Genomic DNA, 22,574 nt, shown 5'->3' on the forward strand with positions numbered 1-22,574 from the left:
CTGTAGTACTGGCTACTCGGTAGGCTGAGGCAAAATAACCCCTTGAACCTGGGAGGCGGAGTTTGCACTGAGCTGAGATTGAGCAATTGCACTCCAGCTTGGGCAACAAAGCAAGACTCTGTCTGGGAAAAAAAAAAAAAAAACACAAAGATCCAAATATAAGAGTTAAAGTCATAAAACTCCTAGAAGAAAATGTGGGGGAAAAGCTTCTTGACATTGGATTTGGTAACGATTTCTTGGATATAACACCAAAACAATAAACAAAATGAACAAAAAGATAAAATGGACCATATAAAAATTAGACTGGGTGCAGTGGCTCACACTTGTAATCCCAGCACTTTGGGAGGCCAAGGTGGGCAGATCACTTGAGGTCAGGAGTTTGAGACCAGTCTGGCCAACATACTGAAACCTGTTTCTACTAAAATACAAAAATTAGTCAGGCATGGTGGTGGTTGCCTGTAGTCACAGCTACTTGGGAGGCTGAGGCAGAAGAATCATTTGAACCCAGGGAGCAGAAGTTGCAGTGAACTGAGACTGTGCCACTGCACTCCAGCCTGGGTGACAGAGTGAGACTCCATCTAAAAAAACAAAACAAAAAAAAATTAAAACTTTTTGTTCATCAAAGGACACTATCAAGACAGTAAAAGGGCAATCCACAAAAATGGGAGAAAATATTTGCAAAGCAGATCTTTGAAAAATAAAGAACTCCTACATCTCAACAACAAAAGAACAACTCAATGTAAAAATGGGCAAAGGTCTTGAATATATATTTCTCCAAAGAAGACTTACGAGTGGTCAATAAGGACAGAAAAGATGCTCAATATCACTAGTCATAAGAGAAATGTAAATCAAAACCACAATGAGATATCACTTAACATCCATTAGGATGGCTAGTGTCAAGTTTCAAAAAACTTGAAAATAACAAGTATTGGCAAGGATATAGAGAAATTGGAAACCTTGTGCATTGCTGGTGGGAATGTAAAATGGTACAGCCACTGTAGTAAACTTTGGCAGTTCCTCACAAAGTCAAACGTAGAATTACAACATAATCCAGCAATTCCACTTCCAGACATATATCCAAAAGAAAGCAATGGCTCAAACAGATACCTTTACATCAATTTCTATTTTTTTTTTGAGACGGAGTCTTCCTCTGTCACCCAGGATGGAGTGCAGTGGCGTGATCTCAGCTCACTGCAAGCTCTGCCTCCCGGATTCACGCCATTCTCCTGCCTCAGTCTCCCGAGGCGCCCACCACCATGCCCGGCTAATTTTTTGTATTTTCGGTAGAGACAGGGTTTCAGCATGTTAGCCAGGATGGTCTCGATCTTCTGACCTTGTGATCCACCCGCCTCAGCCTCCCAAAGTGCTGGGATTACAGGTGTGAGCCACCGTACCCGGCTACATCAATTTCTTAGCAGCATTATTCACAGTAACCAAAAAGTGGAAATAACCCAAATGTCCATTAACAGATGAATGGATAAATACAATGTAGCATATAGATATATAATGGAATATGATCCATCCTTAGGAAGGAATGAAATTCTGATACATGCTATAAGTTGGATGAACCTTGAAAATGTTATGTTGAGTAAAATAAGCCAGTACAAAAAAACAAATCCACTTAAATGAGGTACCTAAAATAGGACACAAGACACAGAGACACAAAGTAGAATAGAGATAAATGGGGTCTGGTGGTTAGGAAGTTTTTGGTTAATGGGTACACGAGGTTTTGTTTGGGATTATGAAAAAGCTGTGGAAATGGATAGTGGTGATGGGTGCACAACATTATGAATGTATTTAATGTAACTGAGTTATACACCTAAAAACAGTTAAACTGGTAAATTTTATGTTATTAACATTTTACTACAATAAAAAAGTGAATACTGGCTGTTTAAAACAAGAATGATAATGTCTTCTGGTATTTAAAACAGAAGTGTAAGTTAAATATCTGGAAATAATAGGAAAAAGGTGAAAGGGCTAACGTGAGTTAACATGTTACAAGATTCTTACATTGTTCTGAAAAGGGTAAAAGTACCAACTTAAGGTAGAGACTAACTAATCAAGGGCAAATATTGTAACTTTGCCCTTTCTAGCTTAACCCTCTAAAAGAAAATGTAGCTGTTCTAATCATCTACTATTGTGCATTAAAGTACCTCAAAACTTAGTAAAACCACCATTTTATTATGCTCACAATTATGGGTTATGAATTCTGGTAAGGAATAGCAGAGAAGTCTTTTCTCATCTCCACAATGACTGAGGCTTCAGCTGGGATGACTTGAATAGTAGAAATGGCTGAGATGGCTCAACTGGGGCCCAATGTCAGAGACCTCAATTCTAGCTGTCAGCTAGGTCTCTTATTACATTTATTGAGGATGGAATATAAAAAACAGCCTTTTCACTTATGTATCTGGTTAAGTGGGCTGGAATATTACATGGTGGCTGTTCTCACTCAGAATGAACATTTCAGGACACAGACATGGACAATGCAATGCGTTTTATGACCTAGACTAAGAGGTCCCAGAATGTGATGTCCTATTTTATTGGTTTTAATGGTAAAGCAAGCTACTAAAATAGCCTAGATGAAAGGGAAAATATTGACTGATAGGAAGAGGAGGTTCCAAGATGGCCAAATAGGAACAGCTACAGTCTACAGCTCCCAGCGTGAGCGATGCAGAAGACAGGTGATATCTCCATTTCCAACTAAGGTACTGGGTTCATCTCACTGGGGCTTGTCGGAGAGTGGGTGCAGCCCACAGAGCATGAGCCAAAGCTCATGAGGGCAGGGCATCGCCTCACCCGGGAAGCACAAGGGGTCAGGGAATTCCCTTTCCTAGCCAAGGGAAGCCATGACAGACGGTACCTGGAAAATTGGGACACTCCCACCCTAATACTGCGCTGTTCCAACAGTCTTAGCAAACGGCACACCAGGAGGTTATATCCTGCACCTGGCTCGGAGGGTCACACACCCACGGAGCCTCACTCACTGCTAGCACAGCAGTCTGAGATTGAACTGCAAGGCGGCAGTGAGGCTGGGGGAGGGGAATCTGCCATTGCTGAGGCTTGAGTAGGTAAACAAAGTGGCGGGAAGCTTAAACTGGGTGGAGCCCATCACAGCTCAAGGAGGCCTGCCTGCCTTTTTAGACTCCACCTCTGGGGGCAGGGCATGGCTGAACAAAAGGCAGCAGAAACTTCTGCAGACTTAAACGTCCTTGTCTGACAGCTTTGAAGAGAGTAGTGGTTCTCTCAGCACGGAGTTTGAGATCTGAGAACGGACAGACTGCCTCCTCAAGTGGGTCCTTGACCCCTGAGGAGCCTAATTGGGAGGCACCTCCCAGTAGGAGCCCACTGACACCTCATACAGCCAGGTACCCCTCTGAGACGAAGCTTCTAGAGGAAGGATCAGGCAGCAACATTTGTCGTTCTGCAATATTTGCTGTTCTGCAGCCTCTGCTGGGGATACCCAGGAAAACAAGGTCTGGAGTGGACTTCCAGCAAACTCCAACAGACCTGCAGCTGAGGGTCCTGACTGTTAGAAGGAAAACTAACAAACAGAAGGGACATCCACACCAAAACCCCATCTGTACATCACCATCATCAAAGACCAAAGATGGGGAGAAACTAGAGGAGAAAAGCTGAAAATTCTAAAAATCAGAATGCCTCTTCTCCTCCAAAGGAACGCAGCTTCTTGCCAGCAATGGAACAAAGCTGGATGGAGAATGACTTTGATGAGTTGAGAGAAGGAGGCTTCAGATGATCAGTAATAACAAACTTCTCTGAGCTAAGGGAGGATGTTTGAGCCCATTGCAAAGAAGCTAAAAACCTTGAAAAAAGATGAGACGAATGACTAACTAGAATAAACAGTGTAGAGAAGACCTTAAATGACTTGATGGAGCTGAAAACCATGGCACGAGAACTACATGACACATGCACATGCATCAGTAGCCGATTTGATCAAGTGGAAGAAAGGGTATCAGTGATTGAAGATCAAATGAATGAAATGAAGCAAGAAGAGAAGTTTAGAGAAAAAAGAGTAAAAAGAAATGAATAAAGCCTCCAAGAAATATGGGACTATGTGAAAAGACCAAATCTACGTCTGACTGGTGTACCTGAAAGTGAAGGGGAGAATGGAGTCAAGTTGGAAAACACTCGTCAGAATATTATCCAGGAGAACTTCCCCAACCTAGCAAGACAGGCTAACATTCGAATTCAGGAAAGTCACAAAGATACTCCTCGAGAAGAGCAACTCTAAAACGCATAATTGTCAGATTCATCAAAGTCGAAAGGCAGGAAAAAATATTAAGGGCAACCAGAGAGAAAGGTCAGGTTACCCACTAAGGGAAACCCATCAGACTAACAACAGATCTCTCGGCAGAAACTCTACAAGCCAGAAGAGAGTGGGGGCCAATATTCAACATTCTTAAAGAAAAGAATTTTCCACCCAGAATTTCATATCCAGTCAAACTAAGCTTCATAACCAAAGGAGAAATAAAATCCTTTACAGACAAGCAAATGCTAAGAGATTTTGTCACCACCAGGCCTGCCTTACAAGAGCTCCTGAAGGAAGCACTAAACATGGAAAGAACAACCGGTACCAGCCACTGCAAAAACAAGCCAAATTGTAAAGACCATCAATGCTAGGAAGAAAGTGCATCAACTAAGGATCAAAATAACCAGCTAACATCATAATGACAGGATCAAATTCACACATAACAATACTAACCTTAAATGTAAATGAGCTAAATGCTACAATTAAAAGACAAGACTGGCAAATTGGATGAAGAGTCAAGACCCATCAGTGTGCCGTATTCGGGAGACCCATCTCACCTGCAGAGACACACACAGGCTCAAAATAAAGGGTTGAAGGAAGATCTACCAAGCAAATGGAAAACAAACAAACAAACAAACAAACAAAAAACAGCAGGGGTTGCAATCCTAGTCTCTGATAAAACAGACTTTAAACCAACAAAGGTCAAAACAGACAAAGAAGGCCATTACATAATGGTAAAGGGATCAATTCAACAAGAAGAGCTAACTATCCTAAATATATATGCACCCAATACAGGAGCACCCAGATTCATAAAGCAAGTCCTTAGAGACCTACAGAGACTAGACTCCCACACAATCATAATGGGAGGCTTTAACACCCCACTGTCAACATTAGACAGATCAATAAGACAGAAAGTTAACAAGGATATCCAGGAACTGAACTTACCTCTGCACCAAGTGGACCTAATAGACATCTACAGAACTCTCCACCCCAAATCAACAGAATATACATTCTTCTCAGCACCACATCACACTTATTCCAAAACTGATCACATAGTTGGAAGTAAAGCACTCCTCAGCAAATGTAAAAGAACAGAAATTATAACAAACTGTCTCTCAGACCACAGTGCAATCAAAGTAGAACTCAGGATTAAGAAATTCCCTCAAAACCGCTCAACCACATGGAAACTGAACAACTTGCTCCTGAATGACTACTGGGTACATAACAAAATGAAGGCAGAAATAAAGATGTTCTTCGAAACCAGTGAGAACAAAGACACAACATACCAGAATTTCTGGGACACATTTAAAGCAGTGTGTAGAGGGAAATTTATAGCACTAAGTGCCCATAAGAGAAAGCAGGAAAGATCTAAAATTGACATCCTAACATCACAATTAAAAGAACTAGAGAAGCAAGAGCAAACACATTCAAAAGCTAGCAGAAGGCAAGAAATAACCAAGATTGGAGCAGAACTGAAGGAGACAGAGACACAAAAAAAACCCTTCAAAGAAATCAATGAAGCCAGGAGCTGGTTTTTTGAAATGATCAACAAAATTGATAGACTGCTAGCAAGACTAATAAAGAAGAAAAGAGAGAAGAATTAAATAGATGCAATAAAAAATGATAAAGGGGATATCACCACCGATCCCACAGAAATACAGACTACCATCAGAGAATACTATAAACACCTCTATGCAAATAAACTAGAAAACCTAGAAGAAACAGATAAATGCCAGGACACATATACCCTCCCAAGACTAAACCATGAAGAAGATGAATCCCTGAATAGATCAATAACAGGCTCTGAATTTGAGGCAATAATTAATAGCCTACCAACCAAAAAAAGTCCAGGACCAGATGGATGCACAGCCAAATTCTACCAGAGGTACAAAGAGCTGGTACCATTCCTTCTGAAACTATTCCAATCAATAGAAAAAGAGGGAATCCTCTCTAACTCATTTTTATGAGGCCAGCATCATTCTGATTCCAAAGCCTGGCAGAGACACAACAAAAAAAGAGAATTTTAGACCAATATCCCTGATGAACATTGATGCAAAAATCCTCAATAAAATACGGGCAAACGGAATCCAACAGTACATCAAAAAGCTTATCCACCACGATCAAGTCGGCTTCATCCCTGGGATGCAAGGCTAGTTCAATACACATAAATCAATAAACGTAATCCATCATATAAACAGAACCAAAGACAAAAACTACATGATTATCTCAATAGATGCAGAAAAGGCCTTCGACAAAATTCAACAGCCCTTCATGCTAACAACTCTCAATAAACTAGGTATTGATGGGACGTATTTCAAAATAATAAGAGCTATTTATGACAAACCCACAGCCAATATCATACTGAATGGGCAAAAACTGGAAGCATTCCCTATGAAAACTGGCACAAGACAGGGATGCCCTCTCTCACCACTCCTATTCAACAAAGTATTAGAAGTTCTGGCCAGGGCAATCAGCAGGAGAAAGAAATAAAGGGTATTCGATCAGGAAGAGAGGAAGTCACATTGTCTCTGTTTGCAGATGACATGATTGTATATTTAGAAAACCCCATTGTCTCAGCCTCAAATCTCCTTAAGCTGATAAGCAACTTCAGCAAAGTCTCAGGATACAAAATCAATGTGCAAAAATCACAAGCAGTCCTATACACCAATAACAGACAAACAGCCAAATCATGAGTGATCTCCCATTCACAACTGCTTCAAAGAGAATAAAATACCTAGGAATCCAACTTACAAGGGATGTGAAGGACCTCTTCAAGGAGAACTACAAACCACTGTTCAACTAAATAAAAGAGGACACAAACAAATAGAAGAACATTCCATGCTCATGGATAGGAAGAATCAATATCGTGAAAATGATCATACTGCCCAAGGTAATTTATAGATTCAATGCCATCCCCATTAAGCTTCCAAAGACTTTCTTCACAGAATTGGAAAAAACTACTTTAACGTTCACATGGAACCAAAAAAGAGCCCACATAGCCAAGACAATCCTAAGCCAAAAGAATAAAGCTGGAGGCATCATGCTACCTGACTTCAAACTATACTACAAGGCTACAGTAATCAAAACAGCATAGTACTGATACCAAAACAGAGATATAGACCAATGGAAAAGAACAGAGTCCTCAGAAATAATACCACATATCTACAACCATCTGACCTTTGACAAACCTGACAAAAACAAGAAATGGGGAAAGGATTCCCTATTTAATAAATGGTGTTGGGAAAACTGGCTAGCCATATGTAGAAAGCTGAAATTGGATCCCTTCCTTACACCTTATACAAAAATTAATTCAAGATGGATTAGAGACTTAAATGTTAGACCTAAAACCATAAAAACCCTAGAAGAAAACCTAGGCAATACCATTCAGGACATAGGCATGGGCAAAGACTTCATGACTAAAACATCAAAAGCAATGGCAACAGAAGCCAAAATTGACAAATGGGATTAAACTAAAGAGCTTCTGCAGAGCAAAAGAAACTACCATCAGAGCGAACAGGCAACCTACAGAATGGGAGAAAATTTTTACAATCTACCCATCTGACAAAGGCTTACACAAAGAACTTAAACAAATTTACAAGAAAAAAAATCAAACAACCCCATCAAAAAGTGGGTGGAGGATATGAACAGATACTTATCAAAAGAAGACATTTATGCAGCCAACAGACACATGAAAAAATGCTCATCATCACTGGCCATCAGAGAAATGCAAATCAAAACCACAATGAGATACCATCTCACACCAGTTAGAATGGCGATCATTAAAAAGTCAGAAAATAGGTGCTGGAAAGAATGTGGAGAAATAGGAACACTTTTACACTGTTGGTGGGACTGTAAACTAGTTCAACCATTGTGGAAGACAGTGTGGCGATTCCTCAAGGATCTAGAACTAGAAATACCATTTGACCCAGCAATCCCACTACTGGGTATATTTACTCAAAGGATTATAAATCATGCTGCTATAAAGACACATGCGGCCGGGCGCGGTGGCTCAAGCCTGTAATCCCAGCACTTTGGGAGGCCGAGACGGGCGGATCACGAGGTCAGGAGGGATCACGAGGTCAGGAGATCGAGACCATCCTGGCTAGCACGGTGAAACCCCGTCTCTACTAAAAAATACAAAAAACTAGCCGGGCGAGGTGGCAGGCGCCTGTAGTCCCAGCTACTCGGGAGGCTGAGGCAGGAGAATGGCGTAAATCTGGGAGGCAGAGCTTGTAGTGAGCTGAGATTCGGCCACTGCACTCCAGCCCGGGCGACAGAGCAAGACTCCATCTCAAAAAAAAAAAAAAAAAAAAAAAAAGACACATGCACACTTATGTTTACTGTGGCACTATTCACAGTAGCAAAGACTTGGAAGCAATCCAAATGTCCATGAATGGTAGACTGGATTAGGAAAATGTGGCACATATACACCATGGAATACTATGCAGCCATAAGAAAGGATGAGTTCATGTCCTTTGTAGGGACATGGATGAAGCTGGAAACCATCATTCTGAGCAAACTATCGCAAGGACAGGAAACCAAACACTGTATGTTCTCACTCACAGGTGGGAATTGAACAATGAGAACACTTGGACACAGGGTGGGGAACATCACACACCAGGGCCTGTCATGGGGTAGGGGGAGAGGGGAGGGAGAGCATTAGGAGACATACCTAACGTAAATTACGACTTAATGGGTGCAGCACACCAATATGGCACATGTACACATATGTAACAAAAACCTGTACTTTGTGCATAAGGACCCTAGAACTTAAAGTATAATTTAAAAAAAATTTTTTTAAATAAAATAATTTAAAAAAAGAAAAGGAAAATATTGCCACCTGCTGTCAATAGGAGAAATAGAAAACAACTTATGGCATCTTTAATCAAAATAACTACAAAGTTAATAGAGAAGAAAATAATGACAAACTAACAATATTTAATTACTACAAAGAAAGGGAAAAGGGAGGGGGAAATACAGGAAGAACAGATCAGACAAGTAGAAAACAAACAGCAAGATGGCAGCCTTAAGCCCAATGAATACAGTAATTACAATAAATACAAATGGTCTAAACATGCTAATTAAAAGACAAAGATTATTTAGAATTATGGAAAATTAAATCCAACTGTATTTTGTTTACAAGAGACACAATTTAAATATAAGGGCACAAAAAGCTGAAAAGTAAAAGAATAAGAAAAGATGTCATGTACTCACCAAAAGGACACTAGGGTAGCTATATCAATATAAAATAAAATGTTCTTTCAGACAAGAAGTGTTGTAAAATATACGAAATATCTATTGAAGTGATCATATGGTTTTTGTCCTTTATTTTGTTAATATGGTCATCGCATTTATTGATTTGTATATGTTGAACCACCTTGCACACAAAGAATAAATCTCACTTGATCATTATTTTAATGTGCCGTTAAATTCAGTTTGCTAGTATTTTGTTAAAGATCCTATTCATCCATGTTCATCAGGGGTATTAGCCTGTAATTTTATTATAGCATCCTTGTCTGGCCTCAGTAGCCAAGTCATGTTGGCTTTGTAAATAAGGTTAGAAGTATGCTCTCCTCTTCAATTTTTTGAAAGAGTTTGAAAAGGGCAGGTTATTATTTCTTCTTTAAATGTTTAGTAGAATTCAATAGTAAGGCCATCAGTGAATTCAACAGTGAAGCCATCCTGGGCTTTTCTTTGATGGGAGGTTTTTTATTACTGATCCAATCTCCTTACTCATTATTGGTCTGTTCATATTTTCTATTTCTTCATGATTCCATCTTGGGAGGTTATATGTATCTAAGAATTTTCCCATTTCTTCTAAGTTATCCTATTTATTGGCTTATAATTGTTCATAGTAGTTTCTTACTATCCTTTGTATTTCTGTAGTATCAGTTGTAATGTCTCATCTTTCATTTCTGATTTTGAGTCTTTTTTTTTTTTTAACTTTTCCTTTTTTTGTTTTTGTTTGTTTGTTTGTTTTTAAGACAGATTCACTCTTGTTGCCCAGGCTGGGGTGCAATGGCACAATCTCAGCTCACTGCAACCTCCGCCTCCCAGGTTCAAGCGATTCTCCTGCCTCAGCCTCCCGAGTAGTTGGCATGACAGGCATGTGCCACCACACCCAGCTAATTTTGTGTTTTTAATTGAGACGAGGTTTCTCCATATTGGTCAGGCTGGTCTCAAACTCCCGACCTCAGGTGATCTGCCCAACTCAGCCTCCCAAAGTGCTGGGATTACAGGCGTGAGCCACTGCACCAGGCCTACTTTTACATTTTTATTTATTTATTTATTTTTAGAGATGTAGTCTCACTGTGCTGCCAAGGCTGGACTCAAACTCTTGGGCTAAAGTGATCTTTCTACCTCAGCCTCCCAAGTAGCTGGGACTACAGACGTGTGCCACCACACCTGATTTTCTTTTTTTAAATTAGTTAGTCTAGTTAAAGATTTGCCAATTTTGTTTATCTTTTCAAAAACCCAACTCTTAGTTTTGTTGATCTTTCCTATTGTTTTTCAAGTTTTTATTTCAATTATTTCTGCTCTAATCTTTATTTCCTTCCTTCTGCTAACTTTGGTCTTAGTTTGTTCTTCTGTTTCTAGTTCCTTGAAGTGTAACATTAGGTTGTTTGAGATCTTTCTTGTTTTGTGATGTAGGCATTTATTGCTATGAAATTGCCTTTTAGAATTGCCTTTGCTGCATCCCATAAGTTTTGGTATGTCTCCAGTTTGTTTGTCTCAATATATTCCTTAATTTACCTTTAAAGGTCACATATGACAAGTCCACAGTTAACATCATACTCAACGGTGAAAAGTTAAAAGTTTCTTCTCTAAGATCAGGAACAAGGATGCCTCTGCTTACTACTTGTACTCAACATGGCACTGGAAATCTCAGCCAGAGAAATTAGGCAAGAGAAAGAAATGACATACAAATGGAAAAGGAAGATGTTAAATTGTCTCTGCTTGCAGATCACATGATCTTATATATAGAAGACCTTAAAGACTCTATCAAAAAACTGTTAAAAATGATAAGCAAATTTAGTAAAGTTACAAACTCAACATACAAAAATCAGTGGTGTTTCTATAAACCAAAGGTATAATGTTCACAAAAGAAAAGTAAAACTGTCATCATTCAAAGATAACATGACTAAGAAAATCCAAAGGAATTTATAAAAAAGCAATTAGAGGCCAGGCACAGTGGCTCATGCCTGTAATCCCAGCACTTTGGGAGGTCAAGGCAGGCAGATCATGAGGTTAGGAGTTCAAGACCAGCCTGACCAACATAGTGAAACCCCATCTCCACTAAAAATACAAAAATTAGCCAGGTGTGGTGGCACATGCCTGTAATCCCAGCTACTCGGGAGGCTGAGGCAGGAGAATTGCTTGAACCTGGGAGGCAGTGGTTGCAGTGAGCTAAGATCATGCCCCTGCACTCCAGCCTGGGTGACAAAGCAAGACTCCGGCTCAAAAAAAAAAAAAGAAAAAAAAAGAACCTCATGGAGAGAAATTTAAGATCCAAAGACATGGGCCAGGTATGGTGGCTCATGCCTGTAATACCAGCACTTTGGGAGGCCAAGGCAGGTAGATCACTTGAGCTCAGGACTTAGAGACCAGCCTGGGCAACACGGCAAGACATCCCATCTACAAAAAGTACGGAAAGTACCCAGGCATGGTGACGCATGCCTGTAGTCCCAGCTACTTGGGAGGCTGAGGCAGGAGAATTGCTTGAACCTGAGAGATGGAGATTTCAGTGAGCCGAGATTGTGCCACTATACTCCAGCCTAGGCAACAGGGTGAGACTCCGTCTTAAAAAATAAATAAATAAATATACACAAATAGACCAATGCAACAGAATAGACACTACAGAAACACTTTACATATATGATTACATGATTTAAACAATGGCACCACAGCAATTTATTGTGAAAAGGATGGTATTTTCAATCAAAGGTATTTGATCTGTTGGATATCCATAAGAAAAAAACGAACTTTGTACCTCTGAGTATACACAAAAATTAATTTGAGATGGATACTAGATCTCAATCTGAAACTAAAGCAATTAAGCCTCTAGGACAAACATAAGGAAAATATCTTCTGACTAGGTTAGACAACATTTCTTAAACAGGATGCAGAAAGCACTAACCATGAAGAAAAAGTGGTGGCTGGACATGGTGGCTGACATCTGTAATTTCAGCACTTTGGGAGGCCAAGGTGGGAGGATTGCTTGAGGCCAGGAGTTCAACACCAGCCTTGGCAACATAGAGAGACCCTGTCTCTACAGAAAATTTAAAAATTAGCCAGGCGTGGTAGTGCACACCTGTAGTCCAAACAGGAGGCTGAGGCGGGAGGATTGCTTGAGCCCAGGAGTTCAAGGTTACAGTGACCTGTGATCACGCGACTGCACTCTAGCATGGGCAAAAGAGTTAAACCCTGTCAAAGAAAGAAAAAAAAAGAAAGAAAAGAAGGAAAGAAAGAGAAAAAGTCGCAAACTGGACTTTATTAAAATTAAAGACTTCTTTTCATTAAGAACTTCTTAGAGGAATGAGGCAAGCCTGGGAGAAGATATTCAACACATATAGTATTTAACAAAGGACTTGCATTGAGGATATACGAACTCCTCCAGAGAATACTTATAACGTAATAGTACAGGTAATAGATCTTGGCGGTTTGAAGATGGAGAGGAGAGGTAAAGAAAAGGGTAGGGATACTTATGTTCTCATCATATATAATGTGGAGTGAAGAGAGCCTATGTCAGCCTGATGGAACAAGATAACTAAGACTTAAATATTCTTTAAACCAATAAGGTAATAAAATAGAGGAATTTAAAAAATAACATTATGATATTGGGAGGGGAGATAAGCAGGGCTGTGGAGGGTAAGTAACCTAAGTTCTCAATTATCTTTGCAGAAAGCCAACGGATTACTTCTAAAGTTAATAAAAGATAATTGTACATGCGTATTATTTAGAAGCATGGAAGTAACTACTAGAAGATCTACAATAAAAATAGTTAAAAATGGGCCAGGTGAGGTGGCTCATGCCTGTAATCCCAGCACTTTGGGAGGCTGAGGTGGGTGGATCATGAGGTCAGGAGTTCAAGACCAGCCTGGTCAAGATGGTGAAACCTCATCTCTATTAAAAATACAAAAAATTAGCTGGGCATGGTAGTGGGCACCTGTAATCCCAGGTACTCAGTAGGCTGAGGCAGAGAACTGATTGAACCCAGTAGGCGGAGGTTGCAGTGAGCCAAGATTGAGCCACTGCACTCCAGCCTGGGCAGCAGAGCAAGACTCCATCTCAAAAAAAAAAAAAAAAAAGTTAAAAATGGTTGCTTTTAGGGTATGAGGGTGAAAGAAAGTAGAATGGGGTTAAATATTTATTTTTCATCATAAATTCTTCTATATTACTTATTAAAGAAGTACATGTTAGATTAAAATATTTAATTTTTTAAAATTCCTACATTTACATTACTATAACTATGCAAATAATTCACTTCTACGGCCAAGCAACGTGCTAAAACTATGCATCCTTTTTTAGAAGTCACCCACTTGACTCTATCTAGAATCAAGATGCTGTGTCTAGAATCAAAAGCAAATGTATTCTCTTCACATCTTAGAACAATTTTAATCTGTCATATCTGAACCATGACTTTCACGGTTAGCTCTTTTTCAGAGTTTCTAATCTCTTTTTTCTAAATCCAGACTCTGTCATACTTTCTATTGCATGGGGTACCATTTTCCTCCCGGATATAACCCTCTTAGAGGCATTCAATATCCTGATCTAACTTAAATTTATTACTATTTTTATTTTTTTTGGGTTCTATCTCTTTTTTCTTTCTTTCTGTTTTGATATTATTGGTTTTCCTTAAAAGTGAACCTTGGTTGTCCATTAATACTTAAGAATGAAGGTCTGTGTCAATTTTTCTAGGAGCTAGTACGAGTATCTTTTGTTAGTATTCTGTCTCCCCAGTGTTCTCACTCAGGAGTGGGAAAATTGCCTGGGGGCTTCATGATGTGAGTGGAATAAGCAATTAGCAGGCTTTCTTTAATGGGTAGCCAGCTATTAAGCAGGGTGTCTCTCAAATACCAAAATTAACAGGCAACAGGGCATAATTAAGAGGGTTTCACTGAGGAATGCCAAATCCATGCTAGAACTAGCTTTTCCAGATAGTTCATTTGATTTTTCATTTTTCTTTTTTTTTTTAAAAAAGAGATAAGCCTCCAGGGTTTGTGTCTTTTTTGCCTAATAGTATATATCTGTCTACAAGCAGATTTGTGACTAGCAGTAAACATCCACCTACCTGCAGCTCTTGGTCTACAAAAGACTGGAGACAACTGGCACAGCTGCTCCATGTACAGACCTTCAATTAAACCCCCTGTCTTCAGTCCTTCTCCTTCCAGCTCTTTTAAATTGTTAACTCCAAATTCATATCCTCTCTGGGGTTCCAATGGCAAACCAATTCCCTCATTGGAACCCCTATGAAATGTGTCTAGGCAAGTGTTTCTACAGTTTTTCCAAAGGATGCTATCATCTATTTTTAGTTTTCCAAAAATTAGATAAAATTTTTCTGTGCTCATGAACCCCCTCTCTTTGTTATGGATTAACCTTCTATACAGTGTCATTTCAATGGGGTTCTGGAGGGACACAAGGTGAAATGTGTCCTCAGTCTATACACACACACACACACACCTATTTACATGGCTTCTCTGCCAAAGCTCCTTTAAGGGCAAGGATATATTGTAAAATGCCTAGCACAATGTCAGGAACACAACAGTTAGTCAAAGGTGTGTGGCTGGTTGAATGTGAGAGAAAATAGCTGCAAACAATAGAAAAGCTTAAGCCTAGATGATGTATATGTCAATCAAAACCAACTAAGGAAGAATAAGTTTTAAAAGAAGATTAGCTGGGTATAATGGTGCTCGGCTATAGGGCAAGTTACTTGGGAAGCTGAGGTGGGAGGATCACTTGAGCCCGGGAGTTTGAGACCATCCTGGGCAATGTAGTGAGATTCCTGTATCTTTAAAAAATACATATTATTTTAGTGTTAGAAATCAACATAGTTACACCCCAGCATAGGTTTTATGGCCTTGGTATAGGCAAATAATGAAGCAACTTTACAAAATGTGATTAACTGATACAAAGGTGGTCTTGTAAGCCATAAAACCTTTGTATCAGTGTGTGTTACAAACAGAGCCATATTTCTTCAGTTAAAATTACCAGGCACAGGCCGGGCGCGGTGGCTCAAGCCTGTAATTCCAGCACTTTAGGAGGCCAAGACAGGCGGATCACGAGATCAGGAGATCGAGACCATCCTGGTTAACACGCTGAAACCCCGTCTCTACCAAAAAAATACAAAAACACTAGCTGGGCGAGGTGGTGGGAGCCTGTAGTCCCAGCTACTCGGGAGGCTGAGGCAGGAGAATGGCGTGAACCCGTGAGGCGGAGCTTGCAGTGAGCTGAGATCCGGCCACTGCACTCCAGCCTGGGCAACAGAGTCAGACTCTGTCTCAAAAAAATAAAATTACCAGGCACAGAGTCTTGCTGCTATCAGAGAGAAAAGAGTGAGGTCATTCTAGTTCTTGGCTCTCACTCAACCAGATAATTCAACTTGGAATATTCCTTACACCTATAAGACCAGCTCTACCCTTACAAAAGCACAACAAGTGACCACAACATTAACCCGGATATAGTGTATTATTAACAAACTTTAAGCTCCTCGAGAATAAGTACTCAATAAATATTTAATGAGTGGCTATATTCCTAACATCTGCTCACAATGCTGGTTCCTCAGTCAAGAAATAAAGTGTTTAGAGGTGAAAGGCAAATAATCTTCTTAATGATACTTTCATTGATAACCATTATAAAAGTGCCTAGCCCAGATCAGGAACTCAATAAACATTTGTGCAGCTAATGAAATAATTGTAACTTTTTGAAACGTTAAAAAAAGTCTGCTTTTTTGTTGTTTTTGTTGCCCAGGCTGAAGTGCGATGGCATGATCTAGGCTCACCACAACCTCCACCTCCCAGGTTCAAGCGATTCTCCTGCCTCAGCCTCCCGAGTAGTTGGGATTACAGGCATGCGCCACCATGCCCAGCTAATTTTGTATTTTTAGCTGAGACAGGGTATCTCCATGTTGGTCAGGCTGGTCTCGAACTCCTGACCTCTGATGATCCACCCGCCTCAGCCTCTCAAAGTGCTGGGATTATAGGTGTGAGCCACCACGCCCAGTCAAAAAGTCTGCTTTTTAAAGTGAAGAGTGGCACACAATTCTGCAAGTATTCTAAAAGCTACTGAATTGTACACTTTATATAAAAAGTATTGAACATTGAACTGGCCGGATGCAGTGGCGCATGCCTGTAATCCCAGCACTTTGGGAGGCCGAGAAGGGTGGATCACCTGAAGTCAGGAGTTCAGGACCAGCCTGGCCAACATGGTGAAACCCCATCTCTACTAAAAATACAAAAATTAGCCGGGCATGGTGGTGCGCCTATAATCCCAGCTACTGGGGAGGCTGAGGTGGGAGAATTGCTTGAACCTGGGAGGTAGAAGCTGCAGTGAGCCGAGATCATGCCACTGCACTCCAGCCTAGGCAACAGAGTGAGATTCTGTCTCAAAAAAAAAAAAGTATCGAACTGTACATTTTGAATTTCATGACATAAAAATTATATCTCAATAAAACTTCTAAATAAACTCACAAGGAAACTTTTCCAGGCCTGCTGAATGACTCTGGCAGCTTTATCCTGCTTTAAAACTTCTAATTCCTCTTCCCAAGGCATTTGAAATTCCTAAAAGAAAAGGAGCAAAACAAAAAGGGTACATTTAAAATAATTTTAATTTATTTTCATTTTTATTTGTTTTTTTTTTAGAGACATTTTTATTTATTTATCTATTTTAGATTCTTGTTCTGTCACCCAGGCTGGAGTGCAGTGCTGTGACGATAGCTCACTGCAGCCTCAAACTGGTGGGCTCAGTGATCCTCTCACCTTAACTTCCTAAGTAGCTGGGACTGTAGGCGTGCACCACCACACCTGGCCTTCTTTTTTTAATTATTATGTTTTTGTAGAGATGGGGTCTTGCTATGTTGTCCAGGCTGGTGTCAAACACCTCCTGGCTTGGCCTCCCAAAGTGTTGCGATTGTAAGTGTGAGCCACTGTGCCCAGCCTAAAATTATTTTATATGCTCCATTATAAAACTACCACTAGAACTCAATGAAAATTAAAGAGTTGTACAAATAAAACAATTAAGATTTCATATCAAAATAATAAAAATAAAAATAGTCACCTTTTTATTTTTTAAGAGACAGAGTCTTTCTCTATTGCCTCGGCTAGAATGCCATGGCAGGATCATAGGTCACTGTAGCCTTGATCTCTTAGGCTCAATCGCTCCTCCTGCCTCACTGTCCTGAGTAGCTGGGACTACAGGCACATACTACAATGCCTAGCTAATTTTTAAAATTTTTTGTAGAGACAGGTTCTTGCTATGTTTCCCAGGCTGGTCTTGAATTCTTGTACTCAAGTGATCCTCCCACCTCTGCCTCTGAAAGTGCTTGGATTACAGGCATGAGCCACTGCGCCCAGCCAAAAGTGGTCAGCAATTATTGGTGATTTAATATGTTCTAATTTGTATATTTTTTCTAATTCCAGCAATAATCCTGCATAGCAGATTTCACTAATATGCTTGTGTTAGAGATGAGGAGCCTAAGCTTTAAGGCCTAAGGTCAAATAGTGAATAACTAAGCCAGTTACTGAATTCAAGTTTATCTTCAAAGTCCATGACTTTTACATGCACTGTTGTATGACTTCAAATAAACCTTTCTTAAAGTGCATAGAGACAGAGTTGCATCCACAAAATTGTACAGGTCCCTAACCTAAAATATGGTCAAATATAAAAGGAAAAAAAAGGTTATGCACTGAATACAGGGAGAAACATGGATTTTTACTTAGTGTTATTACACTTCACAGAATAATGTCACTCGTTACATTTACAGTAGCAATATAGTTCTGAGATGCTTTATCATAGTCCAAAGTGAATAAATTTTGCTTAAAAGCTTAAAATTCTGGGCTGAATACAGTGACTCATGCCTGTAATTCCATGGTTTTAGGAGGCCAAGGCAGGAGGATTGCTTGAGGCTAGGAGTTTAACACCAGCCTGGGCAATATAGCAAGACCCCTGTCTCTACAACAACAACAAAAAGCTGGGTAGGGTGGCACATACTGTAGTCCTAGCTACTTGGGAGGCTGAAACAGGAGGATGGCTTGAGCCCAGGAGTTCAAAGCTGCAGTGAGCTATGACTGCACCACTGCATGCCAGCCTGGGCCACAAAATGAGAACATGTCTCTAAAAATAATAAAAATTTAAATTCTGAATTGGTGCATGTAAAATGCAAAACATGTAAGGATTTACAAATCCCAAAGCCCGGACCTATTTAAACACATAACATACATCTACTAATATGTTTAGAAAGACAGAGGCTAAACAGAAAACTGTTAAAAAGGATATGCCATTCATAAGAAAAATGAAAGAAAAATATATTTATATATTTCTCAATTTGTCATTTTTCCCTTTTGATGTTTAAAGTTATTCAGATGCTTAAAACTAACGGTGTTTTCTTCCTAATTTGGTAAATTGTTTTTTAAATTGACATTTTTAAGAGTTAGGAGAAGGTTCTCTATGAAAAAAACTTATGTCTTTTTTGCTTTCCCTACAAATAGCCTTAACAATATAGGAGGCAAGGGGAAGAGAGGTTAAGTCTTTGGGCTCTGAGGCAAGATAGACCAGGGTTTAAATCTTAACAAATTCTACCTCATCCTTAGCTGTGTGATTTTGCAAAAGTTACTTAACTCACTCAAACTTCAAGTTACTCATCTGTAAAATATGGGGACTCATTGTACCTAACTCATAGAATGGTCAGGATTAAGTCAGGTAACACAGGTAAAGCATTTAATATAGTTTCTGACCCATCACAATAAATCATATCTATTATTATAACAAACTTTTCCAGAATAAAAACTATTCATGTGCAGTATTCCAGTTAGAAAACTGAGATAGCATTTTAAGTACAATTATTCTCTTAATTGACAAATAACTGTTGGCATAAATGAAATTAAGGAAATTTCACGCCTAAAAGATTTGTTAATTTTTTTTTTTTTTTTTGAGACAGAGTCTTGCTCTGTCACACAGGCTGGAGTGCAGAGACATCATCTCAGCTCACTGCAACCTCCACCTCCCGGGTTCAAGTGATTCTCATGTCTTAGCCTCCTGAGTAGCTGGGATTATAGGTATGTGCCACCATGCCCAGCTAATGTTTGTATTTTTAGTAGAGACAAGAGTTTCACCCTGTTGGCCAGGCTGGTCTCGAAATGCTGGCCTCAGGCAATCCACCCGCCTTGGCCTCCCAAAGTGCTGGGATTACAGGCATAAGCCATTGCACTCAGCAGCAACAATTTTTGTAGGATAGTTTTTACAAGTGGAATTGCTATGACAAAAGGTAGGCACATATATATTTCTGTTTTTTGTTTGTTTGTTTTCTGAGACGGAGTCTCGCTCTGTTGCCAGGCTGGAATGCAGTGGTGCGATTTTGGCTCCCTGCAACCTCCGCCTCCCGGGGTCACGTGATTCTCCCGCCTTAGCCTCTGGAGTACCTGGCACTACAGGTGTGTGCCACCGTGCCCAGTTAATTTTTGTATTTTAAGTAGAGATGGGGTTTCACCATGTTGGCCAGAATGGTCTCGATCTCTTGACCTCATGATCCACCCACCTCCCAAAGTGCTGGGATTACAGGTGTGAGCCACTGCGCCTGGCACACATATACATTTGAATTGACTGTCTCTGGAAGGGGATATGAGAAATTACTAAGAATGACTGTCTCTAGGAAGGGACCTGTGGACTGAGCAGCCTGGGTTCAGAAAGGGAAGAGATGTTTTTGTTCCAGTATACTCTTTTACACTGTTGTTTTTTTCCCACAATGTGCATTTAGTTCAGAGATACACAATATAACTTCATAAAAAATAAAACAGTATGCATATTAAAACCTAACACTGCCAAACTGTCCTCAAAAATGGTGTCCAATTTATACCCATAAACATTCCACGGGAACGCTTGACTCTAAATTTTAGAAAAGTAAAAAACTAAACGTAAATTAGATATTAGGACGATAACAGGTCTTTTAATATTCTTTCCAAGAACTAAATTGTATGATTTTTACCTGTCATCAATGTAGTGTGTTATTTAACATGATAGCATTAGCATTAATCCATCACAATTTTGTCATTTTCCCAAATACATTCTCAATTTTGTAGGTGAAAATTTAACACTGGATCTTAAAAATTCTGACCCAGTTTATTGAACACTTTGATCTAAATAATTTCACACAGGCTTTCTGCATACACCTGCTTCCTGCTTCTCTAGTGACATAGGCTAAAAGGTGTTTAGAGGCTGCCAAAAAAACTATGTCATAAATGCCACCATTATATGTTTATGAATACACAAAATATTGAGAAAATATATTCCAGCATTCAAAATTATGATTCAGAAATTAACAATGAAGTTCCACAATTTCCAGAAAGAAAATATTCAATTGTGTCAAATATTGTTGCAAGGACAAGTAAATACAGAGGAAAGAAAGGGAGATTTGGCCAGATAAAGTCACTAGTGACAGTACAGGCACTGTTTCAGTAGAGTAAGCAGGGAATGAAGTTTGGGGTGGGTTGAGGAAGTGGGAAAGTTGAGACAGTAAGTACAGTAGTAATTCTTTGGGGTGCTGTAAGGGAGCAGAAAAATGGGGTGTAGCTAGAGAGTGAGAATGGATTAAAGCTTTTTTTTTAAAAAAAAAGAAAAATAAAAAGGCCGGGCACGGTGACTCATGCCTGTAATCCCAGCACTTTGGGAGGCCGAGGCCGGCGGATCATCTGAGGTCGGGAGTTTGAGACCAGCCTGACCAACATGGAGAAACCCCGTCTCTATTAAAAATACAAAATTAGCTGGGCATGGTGGCGCATGCCTGTAATCCCAGCTACTCAGGAAGGCTTAGGCAGGAGAATCGCTTGAACCCCGGAGGCGGAGGTTGTGGTGAGTCGAGATCATGCCACTCTTCCAGCCTGGGCAACAAGAGTGCAACTCGCTCTAAAAACAAAACAAAACAAAACAAAAAAATAAAACAAACAAAAAAACCACGAGAGATTCTAAAGCATGTTAAAATGTACCATCCAGTAGTTAGGGACGGAGAACTTAAAGGGGCAAAGAAAGGGATAAGTTAAAGGGTAAAACCTTTCAGTAGGTGTAAGAGGACACCATCTGGAGCAGAAAGGAGGGTGGGACCGTTGCTGGCTTTAGATAAGAAATAAGATCGACTTTATATGGCTATTATGATGCTCCAAATAAATTAACCATTGTGAAAACCCTTCGTAAGTTTCAAGATACTAAAATGTACTACCAGGCTGGGTCTGGTGGCTCACGCCTGTAATCCTAACACTTTGGGAGGCCGAGGTGGGCGGATCACCTAAAGTACGGGGTTCGAGACCAGCCTGGCCAATATGGTGAAACCCTGTCTCTACTAAAAATACAAAAATTAGCCGGGTGTGGTGGCGCACGCCTGTAGTCACAGCTACTTGGGAGGCTGAGGCAGGAGAATAGCCTGAACCGGGAGGCAGAGGTTGCAGTGAACTCAGATTGTGCCACTGCACTCAGCCTGGGCAACAGAGCAGCATGCCTTCTCAAAAACAGAAACAACCAAAAAAACCTAACCAAATAAAATGTACTATCAAACAACTGCTCAGGCAATGAAGTATTTTATTACACCCACGTAGCACTTGTAGATTCAGAGATAAAGATCTTCCAAGCTTATTATATCCCTAATCAATACAAATTTTTATCATAATAGATGTTTTCACTTATTTATTTTTACGCTTCACGGATAAAAGCCCACAAGATGTGTTTGGATTCTTAGTTTTACTTTTAAAGCAGCAAACAATCTTCACTTTGCTTGGATTCGAACCTATATACTTCCTATTTTGTTTCCTCTACTAAATTTATTGAATACACAAATGATTCTCGTGGCCTTTATAAGTTTCGTAATTTCGCTTTTCCTTTTCACATGTGGTCCTTGATACCGGGGGCAGAAGAAAAACAACTAACCTCTTCTTTAAAAACGCGTATCCCTTTTCCATCTCTAAAAAAAAATGAAAAGACGTAAAACCAATGGGAGGGGGGAAGGGAAAGAAATGAGGAAAAATCTAAGGAAGATTAACGTGTACTTCCCGGGCAGCGGGAAGGTGGACCGAGCAGTATCTTTGCGGCGGATTGGGGTGTGGGGGGTCTG

The 22,574-nt window shown here is 39.9% G+C and overlaps 1 protein-coding gene across 1 annotated transcript in view; it reads right to left on the reverse strand.

The window, feature by feature from the left end:
• C14H11orf65 (chromosome 14 C11orf65 homolog) overlaps positions 1-22,574 on the reverse strand; it is a 75,443-nt gene that overhangs the window by 52,514 nt on the left and 355 nt on the right. Inside the window, exon 2 of the mRNA XM_005579535.4 lies at positions 16,954-17,043. Within this exon, the coding sequence (XP_005579592.2) occupies positions 16,954-17,034 (81 nt within the window). The 5' untranslated portion in view covers positions 17,035-17,043. The remainder of the gene's footprint in view (positions 1-16,953; positions 17,044-22,574) is intronic.

The sequence above is a fragment of the Macaca fascicularis genome, chromosome 14 (assembly GCF_037993035.2).
Source record: "Macaca fascicularis isolate 582-1 chromosome 14, T2T-MFA8v1.1".
Lineage (NCBI taxonomy): Eukaryota > Metazoa > Chordata > Mammalia > Primates > Cercopithecidae > Macaca > Macaca fascicularis.